Below are 12,019 nucleotides of genomic sequence, written 5' to 3'. Positions count from 1 at the left end.
ACATTGGGGTACTAGAAAGCATGCTTCGACTCTCTTGTAACTGGCAAGAGGTCAGTTACAATCTGGTGAGTGCGGTGTATGGTGGATTGGTCCAGAGTATGGGAATTCTTTCTTTGAGCACGTGTGGATTGTGAAAAGAGCACAGATTACAATTTGTGGACTTTTACCAATATTTGAACACTAAAGAATATTTTTGGACTTAATTGATTCATGTATGTGTGACGTGTTTTTATTTATTTATGGCTGCTTTCGGTTTTGTTGAATAGCTGCACGTGCATGTCACTGGAAATAATTTATCAAGTTGTTTTAGTGCTACTGCACCCCGGCCACCTGGGGGCATGTTCAGAATAATTCTCAGCGTATTACCTCCCAACCACCCAGCCCAGGTGCAGCATACAGTGTTTCCTTACCATGAATGGTTATGCACCACTGTGTATACCCTGGTTCTATAATGACCATGAGTGTGGGCATATGAGAAGATAGGAAAATTAGAAAATGTTATAGTTTTTAAAATTCTTGCACTCTGTGCTCATATTTAGGATAGTAGCACTGTATACACAAGTACAGTGGTGCACAGCCATTCATATTAATGACAGACTATATGCTGCACCTAGGCTGCCTGGATGGAGGTGATATGCTGGTCATTACACTGAACAGGCAAGGGCGTGAAAGTGCCCATACTAAGTATTGTTCCACTTTGTCACCTGTCTGAGCAGGTTCCTCCCTGTGAGAGCTTTGTAAATACGGACAATAATAGCTTTCATATTGGAGATGATGCCACTTTATAAATTGGTGTTACTAAAGATAGTGTTTTCTACATTGTTTCCTTTATTTCTTTTGATATGGTTATATCTCATTGTATTTGTAATATCTCTAAAACTCTTGGGGAAAAAAAAAGAGGAAATGAGAGAATATGTCTGCTTTACCGGGTTGTACCTATTTTCCATTTCACAGAAATAGGAAAGGTCTAGTATATCAATTTGATATGTTTTATTTAACACGCAAAAAGGCCAGTTGCATATGAATTAATGTCATAATAATGGTTTTTGTTTCACTTTGAATGCAAGAGCTGCCTTGTGTCAGATAAGGTAAAATGAAAGAATGCCTGTAAGCAGTGCATTGGGGACTTCAGTATTGATATGTTCGCTGCATGCCCTACAATTTATTTCTGGAGATAAGAAACAGTCTGTGATTTCTGAAAGGTCAGAGAGTAGATAGTAGGAGTCTCAGTATGTGATAAATGTCATGGCAAGCAGTATCAAACCCAACATGAGTGTATCATTGTACGTTCTCTGCAAACAGTCTCCTGCTACAGCTCTTATCTGGCTCAACATTAATTATACCTTTTATCGAATACATCACATATATTATCTCCCTTTTGGGATTTACCAGCTCTTTATCTTGCAGTGAGTAAGCTGATAGGCAGTGGCCTGAAGTGTTATCATTGATTTTAGTTGTGCTAGAAAAGACAATAGTATGCTGAATTTACCTTTTGGACTGTTATGTGTGTGTATTGCTTTCTGTGGCAATATTAAGAACATATTTCATAAACAGGGTTGCTTGTCAGTGTACATTTTATCCCTTGAGAACCAGATGACTTGATAATGGCTTGCATTTATTTTTGCCACAGGATATAAATGAATGGAAAATTTCTCGCTTAAATACCATCTTGGATGTTGTAGAAGACGAATGTGGCATCTCTATTGAAGGTGTAAATACTCCTTATCTCTACTTTGGCATGTGGAAGACCACATTTGCATGGCATACAGAAGATATGGATCTTTATAGCATCAACTACCTCCACTTTGGGGAGCCAAAGTCATGGTAATTTTTCACTTGCTTCATCCATTTGTTTCACCAGTGCTTATTGGGTGGTAGCTATATTTTTAATTTGGCTTCTCTTTGCCTGGGATGTGTATAAAAAAAATTTGAAGGCATGATAATGTCAAATGTTCAAATCTAAGTAAAAACCATAGTGCCCAAATCGGAGTATGCAGATTGATTAGGAAAATGTTCCAACACCAGTCTACGTAACTATGTATGTAAAAAGGGAACATAGTGATTGAAGAGTGATTCAGGTATTGGTTAGGGTACCAGCAGTGATATGAGGACCTGCAGTGATATGCCATGGCACTAATGCAACATTCTGTAATCTCTACATCAGAGGATATTTCCTCAGTTGTGGGGTTCAGTGGCCATTTTGGGGGAGACTGTGTGTGTAAAGAGAGCGAAGGAGAGCTCTATGAAATAGCATAGTACAACAGCCAACCCTGTGTTCTGGCAACATGAATGGGAGCAAGGCTTGCCTAAGGCAGGCTATAGACGAAGCAAGGAAAGAAATTTGCTTGATTCCCCCATGAACACAGACAGTGGAACCGTCCCAGCCGAGAGAACACAGTGATTATTACTAACGGCTATGACAAACGCTAGCAATAATTGCATGTAAAATCCAGCAGACTGATTGTACGCAAGTTGATCGATTAGATAACTTAGTTATATTCAGCCTGCCCATACATGGTTCAAATCTATACTGCTTCAGCAGGAACCACCTGAAATTCAAACTGTCTATGGCCGACTTAAGTGAGATTACCTGTTTCCCCTGGTTTCTATCTGGGTTGTTAATCAATGAGTGATCTGTAGAAACAGAACTCTGGTGAGGCTTGCAGCAAAATGAAAGCTTTCTCTCCTTGGCTCTCATAAATCGTAAGAATACGTGAAAGATTTCGGAGAAATAATGCAACCTTACTGTATACGTCATTAAAGACATTTACCTCGATGTTACAAAGGTTCTTTGTTATGCCTATGAGCACTTGCTTCTTTGCAACATTTCTGTTTTTCATGTGTATTCCTGCTGTTGCTCATTTGATTTCACCAGTGTGCCAAAGAATTACAACCAAAGTTCAAATTAGTGACATCGCTTGCAACAACAATATTGTTCATTTAGGGTTCAATTCCTTAGATATGTCTTTTTTTCTGAAAAGGTTTAACCTTTTTATAATTGGTAGTTTAGTTTTAAAACCCTTTGAAGTCCAATTCTAGAAACATGATGTTATTGGGAATGTGTAGCCTGTCCTTCAACATGTGAACAGCCATGCCAGTATTAACCCTTACAGCCACTGGCACATGTGTAACAGTGAAGAGGCCATTTGCTGCACTTACTCTCTTTGTTACCAGGATGTTGCTGGCTGGGTAAGTAATGTCAAGCAATCTGCATCTGAGGTCTGTTTTTCTTTACAATGGAGAGCAAAAGGGGGCATATGATGCTTTTTAGAATGTAAGCTGCACACACATTTTTTGTATAATTTAATAAACACTCACTTTGCAAATGTCTCATCATTCGTGCAGATGTAACAAGTAATACCCATGATATTTATACTTGTTGAGAGAAAAATAGCCTAATATATATAGGCAAAGGATGTTTGACCAGCAGGGGATATAATATGAGGGAAATGTCAGCACTGTGTCTATGGGGATTCCCATGTGAATGGTTGGATGAATGGGCGTGGCGAACTTCCAGTTGCAGTATGAAATGAAACCTTTAGCAGTGGTATAACTTCCATTGCGATTTGTGACCACTTCCTACTCACGGCTCCTGGTTGTTATAGAGCCTGCACCAACCGGCATCATAACAGCCAGGGTGTTCATCCCTGCCTAGTGCATTCATCGGTCAGCCAGGGATTCCCAATTGACAAGTGAATGTAAGCAAACAGCACAGATAGTGGAAAAACACAGGAATTATGTGAAGTTCCTCCCCAAAGTTCATATAAGGTCCTTTTTAGGTTTGGTATGGTTGTTTTTAATTTTTTCCCCTACCGTCTTTCAGGCCAGCACTCTGAGAGACCTCGGCTCCTCCCCATCTGAGGAAACACCTCCACCTACAATAAAAAAGCTCCACTCCCCTCTGACCTCAGTTCAGGTGTTTCCTCCGGTGGGGAGACACGAGGAGGCGCAGGAGGACGATAGGGGAGCCGAGGGCCGGATAGCCGGCTGTGAGGCCCGACGCAGCCGGGAGTGAAGGCCGGAGTGTCCGGCTGCATATCCTCCCAGGGCAGGCTGCCAGCAGTGAGAGTGCATCCCGGGGGACGGGACAGGGCACTTACCTGCTCTTCGCCCCCCGGCCCCCTCCGGCGAGGGGGGGTGTCGGGGTGGCCGTGGTGAGGTCTGGGGAGGATCGGGGGGAGTTCCGCTCCTTCCCATGCTGGCGGTCTGAGGGCTTTGCCGGGCCGGACGTCGGGAGACGGCGGTTTCCGGCGGAAGGGGCGGGGCTTCGCCCAGGGCCGCGACTTCCGCTTCCGGTCGCGGCCTTCACACCACGGCGGCGCGAAATTTGAATGTGGCGGTGCGGTGCACAGCGGTCTGGGGGACAGACCTGCACCAGGCGACCACCCTCCGGTACGGGATGTCGGAAGCACCGGGACCAGGAGATGCCAGCACCAGCCAGTCGCAGGTAAGGTGCCTCAGTGAGGCCTCCCCTACCTGTGGGCCCCTAGCAGAAGGTAGGGCGAGGGGTCTGTGGTTTTTCGGGCCCTTGTTGCTCTGCCGGGAGGCAAGGGGGGGGGGGGGTGTTTGGTGTCGGACTGATTGGGCTTCCCCCCCCCCCCCTTTTTTCTTTTGTGTCTTGCAGGGCAAGGCCCGAGCTAAACTTAGGCACCAGGAGCCCAAGCGGAGATGCCCTTCCTGTAAGGAAGTTCTAAAAGAATCTTGGCGAAAGGTTCTTTGTGGCCCATGTATACAGGGGTTGGTGAGGGAGGAGAAGCCGGAACAGGGGGACCTAGCTAGGTCAGTGAAGGAGTTGGCTACCACCTTCGACTCCTTCAAGTCCCTCATGGAGAGGTTTGCCCTCCCATTACCTACACTTCCCCCCCCCCCCCAGGTGGCTTCGGTGAGTCGTCGGGAACCCCTTATGACTGGGGAGGAACCAGTGGGGGACTCCCAGTCTGAGGAGGAATCAGCGGGTGAGGGTCCCTCAGAGGAAGGGAGGGGCCCCTCCCGGTATAAGTTGACCCTAGAGGAGGTTGATGAGCTCCTGGGGGCTATATACGAAACCCTGGACATTAAGGAGGAGGTTAAGGCCTTATCTCTCCATGACCAAATGTATCAGGGATTGGAGGAGCACCAGCACAGAATGTTTCCTGTGCATGACATTTTGGTAGACACGATTAAGAAGGAGTGGCAAGACCCGGAAAGGAAACCGTTCTTCTCAAAAGCGTTGAGGAGGAGGTTTCCGTTTTCGGAAGACCCGGAGGCGGTCTGGAACAAGAGCCCCAGGCTAGACGCGGCCTTTTCCCAAACAACCAGGAGAACTGACCTAGCGTTTGAGGACATGGGGGTCTTACCGGACTTATTGGACAGAAGGGCAGAGTCTCTCCTTAGGAAGGCCTGGGACTCGACCCTGTACAACCTGAAACCGGCCATGGCTACGACAGTGGTAGCCAGGAACTTAGAGTATTGGCTTACGCAATTACAGGCCCATATTGTGGCAGACTCTCCCAAGGAAAAAATCTTGGCCTCTTTTGAGACCCTTTTGCAAGGAGTGGGGTATATTGCGGATGCTTCCGCAGAGTCGGTGAGATTGGGGGCCAGGTCTGCTGCCCTGACCAATTCAGCCAGTAGGGCGCTGTGGCTAAAGACATGGCAGGGGGACATCACTTCAAAAGTTAGGTTATGCGGCATCCCCCTCACAGGAGACTGTCTGTTCGGCCCGGGGTTGGAGGAATTATTGGACCGGACAGCTGATAGGAAAAAGTCCTTCCCCCTCAAGAGGAAAATGCAGGAGGGGGGGACACGGAAGGCCCGCCCGGCAAAGAGGCTGAGCCTGCGACCGCCTGGTCAGGGTAGGTCGGCTGGACAGAGAGGTAGGGGAAGAGGGGGGGCGATTTTTCGCCCTCCTGAGCAGCCCCAAAAGCCAAGGTGACTTGGTTCCTCCTGTGGGGGGAAGATTGGCGGCATTCCTCCCACAGTGGGAAGCCGTGGTCACCAGCCCCTTCATTTTGGATGTCATCCGAAGGGGTTACCGGTTAGAATTTCTGAGACCGCCACCCGAGACTTTTCTAGTGACGACCCGTCCAAGGGATCCGACGAAGGACGCGGCTCTGGTGGGCGCTTTGGAGATTCTGGAGTCCCAGCGGGTCATCTCCAGGGTTCCGGTAGCGGAGCGAGGGAAGGGAGTTTATTCCCATGTGTTTGTGGTTCAAAAGCCGTCTGGGGCGTTCAGACTGATTTTGAACCTGAAACCCTTGAACAAGTCAGTACGTTACCGGAGGTTCCGCATGGATTCCATTTTTACAATCAGGTCCCTAATCCCACCAGGTGCATTCATGGCATCCATAGACTTGAAGGACGCCTACCTACACGTGCCCGTGGCGGAAGCCTCTCAGAGGTTCCTCAGGTTGGCAGTGGGGGGGGAGGAAGGAATTCGACACTGGCAGTTCAGGGCTCTTCCATTCGGCCTTTCCTCCTCGCCAAGAGTATTCACCAAGGTTCTGTCGGAGGCACTGATTTCTATCCGCTTGAGGGGGATTTCAGTGGTGGCCTATCTGGACGATTTGCTGCTCTTCGCAGATTCAGAGGCTCACTTACGGCAAGACCTGGTTATAGTGAGGAACCATCTGGAAAGCTTGGGGTGGGTTTTGAATCTGGAGAAGTCCTGCCTGGTGCCTTCTCAGAAGGTGATTTACTTGGGCTACACTCTAGACTCGGTAGACCAAAAGACCAGCCTGACTTTGGAAAAGGTCACCAAGTTGGAGGCCGGAGTCAGATTACTGCAGGGGAGCAGGTCGATGTCCATAAGACAGGCCATGTCGGTACTTGGATTGCTGACAGCGTCCATTCCGGCAGTTCAGTGGGCAGGTCTGCATATGCGTCCCCTCCAGTTGTGGATCCTGAGGGTTTGGGACAGGAAGTGTCACTCCCTAGAACGCAGGGTCTTGGTGCCCCCCAGTGTGAAAAGGTCTCTATGGTGGTGGAGGAGATCGTCCAGCATAACTCAGGGGCTGTTGTGGTGCTTTCCGATTTCCGCGGAGGTCACTACGGATGCCAGCGCCAGGGGCTGGGGAGCCCACCTGGGAAATTTGGTGACTCAGGGGGAATGGTCCTTAGGGCAGAAGGACAAATCCTCGAATTGGAAGGAATTGAGGGCAGTGTGGGAGGCTCTGCACTCCTTCCAGGCGGAGGTCAGGGGCCGGCACGTGCGTGTCCTGACGGACAATGCCACGGCAGTGGCTTATATAAACAGGCAGGGAGGGACGCGGAGCAAGGCCCTCGGGGCCTTAGCGGCGACACTGTTGTCCTGGGCAGAACTGAATTTGGCGTCCCTGTCTGCGATACACTTAAAGGGGGAGCTGAACCAGAAGGCAGACTTCCTGAGCAGGACTCGGCTCAGGGAGTCGGAATGGGCCTTGAACCCCGATGTCTTTCAGGAGATTGTGCGAAGGTGGGGATCCCCGGATGTGGACCTTTTTGCCTCCGGAAGGGACAACAAGGTCCCAAATTTCTTCTCTCTATCCCGCTGGGACGGGTCCAGAGCGGTGGACGCATTAGGTCAGAGGTGGGACTACCGGCTTTGTTACGCCTTTCCCCCGGTTCCTTTGCTCCCCCTGGTCCTGAGGAAATTCAGGACAGAGGGGACCTCGTTAATACTGATAGCTCCCTTCTGGCCGCGGCGGGCGTGGTTTGCGACCCTGAAGAGTTTGGCCTCTCGTCCACCCTGGGAGCTGCCTCCAAGAGTGGATTTGTTAACACAGGGGCCGGTTCTTTGCCCCAGCATAGGAAGATTGCGGTTAACGGCCTGGTTTCTGAGCAGCAGCTCCTCTTAGAAAAGGGGTTCTCGCCTAGGGTGGTGGCGACATTACTGGCCAGTAGGAAGGAGGAGACCCAGGCCATTTATGGTAGGGTCTGGGGTTGCTTTACAGCCTGGTGTGACCGGACAGCTGTGGCAACCCATAGTTTGGTTTCTGTGTTGGAATTCCTGCAGGCGGGAGCGGACAAGGGATTGTCTGTCAGCACGCTCAAGGGCCAGGTCTCGGCCCTCAGTGTGTTCTTGGAGACGCCCCTGGCCAGGGAGGCGTTGGTGAGTAGGTTTTTCAAAGCTCTGGTGAGGCAGAGGCCTCCGAGGTCCAGACCATTTCCAGTGTGGGATTTGGCCAAGGTGCTCGGGGGGATGACTAGGGCTCCATTCGAGCCCTTGGAGTCCTGTCCGATAGGTGAGCTCACCATTAAGACTGCTTTTCTGGTGGCGATTACCACGGCGAGGAGGGTGTGTGAGATGGAGGCCCTCTCAGAACACCCTATCTCCGTATTTTTTCAGACAGGATCGTTTTCAGACCAGACCCGTCCTTCATTCCGAAGGTAGCTCGGAGTTTCCAGAGGGAACAGGACATTGTCCTTCCCTCATTTTTTCCTGACCCGGTGGGGGTAGATCAGGAGAGGTATCACTGTTTAGATGTCAGAAGGTGCGTTCTCCAGTATCTAGAGAAATCTAGGGAGTTCAGAAGCACCGAATCCCTTTTTGTTTTTTTTAAGGGGGCTAGAAGAGGCAAGAAGGCGTCTAGAAGGACGCTGGCCAGCTGGCTGCGGCTGGCGATTACAGGAGCATATCAGGCAGAAGGCCTGGAGGTCCCGGAGGGTATCAAGGCACATTCCACCCGAGCTGTGGCGGCTACCCAGGCAGAGTTAGCAGGGGTTTCCCCAGGGCAGATTTGCAGAGCGGCAACATGGTCCAGCTATGACACATTTGCCAAGCATTACAGACTGGACCTGGTCTCGGTGCAGGAGCAGGACTTTGGTCGTAAGGTCTTACAAGCAGTTAGCCCGCCCGAAGGGTGAGTACTCGCTTATCCTCTCAGAGTGCTGGCCTGAAAGACGGTAGGGGAAAAACCAAGTTACACTTACGGTAACGTCTTTTCCAGGAGTCTTTCAGGCCAGCACCGGTTTCCCACCCACTGTTGATATTGGTTATGTGAAGATGGCTTATTATGATTATGTTGTCTCGCATTGTGTCTCCCCAGATGACCGGAGGATGCTTGGAGAACTGAGGTCTGAGGGGAGTGGAGCTTTTTTATTGTAGGTGGAGGTGTTTCCTCAGATGGGGAGGAGCCGAGGTCTCTCAGAGTGCTGGCCTGAAAGACTCCTGGAAAAGACGTTACCGTAAGTGTAACTTGGTTTTTTTTAATGGAAACCACACTTTTAAAAAAAAAAAAAAAAAAATGTTTTACATTGGGTACTCCCTCGAAATCCAGACTTGAAAGATCTGGTATAGAATTTGGGGAGACTCCATTTTTATGGGGTCCGCTTTAAAATCCATACCAAACCCTTACCCAAGCATGCAGCCTGCCTGGACATGAAACTTGAGGAGGATTAAAAGCAATATCAAACTTAAAAGGCCTTTTAATGAACTTTGGGGGGGGTACCTTTTTTTTTTTTTTTTTTTTTTTTTTTATATACACTATCGCCACTGTTTGTTTACATTCACCTGTCAGTCAGGAATTCCTGGCTGACAGCTGAATATGCCAGGTATTAATCCCTGTTTGTTATGTTGCTGGTTGGTGCTGGCTCCCTGACCACCAGGGGCCCTCAGCAAGAAGAGGTTAAATTTTGGAATTCTGCCACACCCATTCATTCAGCTGTTCACACTGGAATCTCCATAGTGTGCACAGTGCTGAGGTTTCCCTCGTTATTTCTCCTGCTCACAGAAAGTTCTTACCCTGTAGGGTTAGGCTATTTTTTTCTCTTGGTGAATGTTCTTTAATTCTTCTGGTCAAATATTCTTAAACGAAGTGCAGGAAGCGAAAAAAAAACATACATACTGTATGGCTGCAGCATTGGTCTGATGCTGCAACGGCCACCCGCCACTTCTAAACCTGAGAACTGAGCAATCACATGACTGCTGATCGCTCAGTTCTCTGGTCCATTCTGAACAGAAACTGGTGACTGTCAGTCACCACTCAGTGCTTTGCCCCTCCAGCGCTCACTGGAGTGCTAGGATGGAAAGGGTTCGGGAGCGACTGGCTTTAAATTAAGTCCTGCTAGATAATTTCAGGGTGGCCCGTTTTGCAGGTATAGCTACAGAAAACATTAAGAATGTCTCACCCTGCTCTGCACACACTCAGCTGCTCTCTATTTTTGTAGACACTATGCCAAATTTGTCGTGGCCAGTATGCTGACAGCCTAAAGATGTAATGCTGCTCAAGGGCTCTAGGCTTCAGCAAAATAACAGCCTCCAGCAGGAGGAAACCAAAGCAATGCTGAAGGCAATTTACAGCACACACTAATTTTGGTAGCATAGTATTAATGTGAAATGCATGTTCTTGCTAAAAAAAAAATTATTTTTTATCAAGCGGATACGGGTAAAGTTCTGCTTTAATGACTGAATGGTAGGTTTGCCTGGTGAAAGGCAACCAAGAGAAACGTTTACACACATTTTGCAAACATAATGAGAATTATCTGTTAGATTTGCACAAATGAAGAAACATTTCACAAGGCTCTTTTTTTTTTTTTTTTTTTTTTTTTAAGTTTTAGAGTATGGAAGGGTTAAAGCTCCTAACAAATTTCAAATATTTTCTTTCTCTTCTTGTCCTGAGATGGAAATTTTTCTTTAGAGTGAATTAGAGGATTTTCTATCACTTCTTGCTTTATAGAATTTGTATATTTTATAGATTCCCCATCTCCCCTTAATGTCTCTGTAGCAAAGAGTCACCAGGACAAAAAAGTGGAGAGAATCTTCCCAGTGGGGAAACTAAGAGCAATGAAAACTTGACAGAGTATAAAGCTGGGTACACAGTTATTTCTGTTCGACCAGCAGGTTGAACAAAAAAAGCTCAGATTCCCAAATCCACACAAGTGATCAGATGGTTGTTGAACAGAGAGGGCTACACACAGATCAAGAATCGCCTGTTTCCAGTTGAACTGGCTGGATATCGATGTGTATACCCAGCTTTACTTTTATCCACTCTGTCTAAAACAAAAGAAAAAAAAAAGGAAAAGAGTTTTCCTCTACATACACTTTTTAATAAAGGTACATTTATCTGTTAACATTTTCTATTATTTTTTTAAAGTGGTTGCAAAGCCTAAAGGCTATGCATGAAGGTAAAAAACCTTCAGTATGCAGCTCCCCTTGCACCCCCCCCCCCCAATACTTACCCAATCCTAATTCAGCAATGTGCACAAAAACGGCTTATATCCCAGCTTCTGTCTTCTCTATGGCTCAGAGACAGCAGCGGGAGCCATTAGCTCCCACTTCTGTCAATCACAGCCAATGAGGAGGGAGCAGGAGTGGGGCTAGGCCCTCCTCTGTGTGTTTTAGAGTGGGGCTTGGGAGTGAGCAGGCACGAGTGCCCCCAGAGCAAGCAGCTTGCTATGGGGGAACTCTGCAAGGGGAAGGAGCCCAGAGCACGGGTCGGGGACCCGAGGAGAGGAGGATTGGGGTTGCTCTGTGCAAAACCCTTGCACATAGCAGGTAGGTATTTATTAAAAAATAAAAAAAAATCACTTTAAGATTGTTTCTTTACATTATAAATATATTGCATTGCTGTAACATTTTTTACATTTATTTCCCTATGGAAAGAATTTTGTTTTTATTTGCTTCCTTGCTTCAACTCTGCTTGTACATCTGCCATAATTAATTTGCAAATCTACATTCATAATGTAGATCCCAGCTTTTCTTTAGCTTCGCAAAGCATGGCACTGACTTGCCTTTTGCCATCTGTAGTTTGTCTGAGCGTTGACCTGCTTTTACTCACTGTGTTAGTCATTTGATGCAAAGCTTTTTGGGCAAGCATCTGACATGAAATACACTTGAAATCCATTTTCTTATGTTCAAGTAAAAGCCTGAGTTAAAGATTTATTGAACAGTTCATTAGAGATTTCTTCAATCCATTACAGAATCGTCAATACTTCTTGACACAAGACTATACCTGGCATTACCTCCTTCTCTGTGTGCATCAGTGAGTGAAGCTTTTAGCTTCACTTTTCTGTGTTAAGTTTATCTCTGCAGAACATTCTTTCCCTGTACCGTAGATGTGGT

The 12,019-nt window shown here is 47.5% G+C and overlaps 1 protein-coding gene across 1 annotated transcript in view; it reads left to right on the top strand.

Moving 5' to 3' along the window:
- KDM4C (lysine demethylase 4C) overlaps positions 1–12,019 on the top strand; it is a 543,890-nt gene that overhangs the window by 68,384 nt on the left and 463,487 nt on the right. The window contains exon 5 of the mRNA XM_089678131.1: positions 1,631–1,824. Coding sequence (XP_089534257.1) covers positions 1,631–1,824 — 194 coding nt within the window. The remainder of the gene's footprint in view (positions 1–1,630; positions 1,825–12,019) is intronic.

This window comes from Staurois parvus, unplaced genomic scaffold (assembly GCF_062004578.1).
Source record: "Staurois parvus isolate SC_StPar_1 unplaced genomic scaffold, SC_StPar_1.0 ptg000198l, whole genome shotgun sequence".
Classification (NCBI taxonomy): Eukaryota; Metazoa; Chordata; class Amphibia; order Anura; family Ranidae; genus Staurois; species Staurois parvus.
Note: the sequence above shows the minus strand (reverse complement) of the source record. Positions and strands in the feature narration are given on the sequence as shown.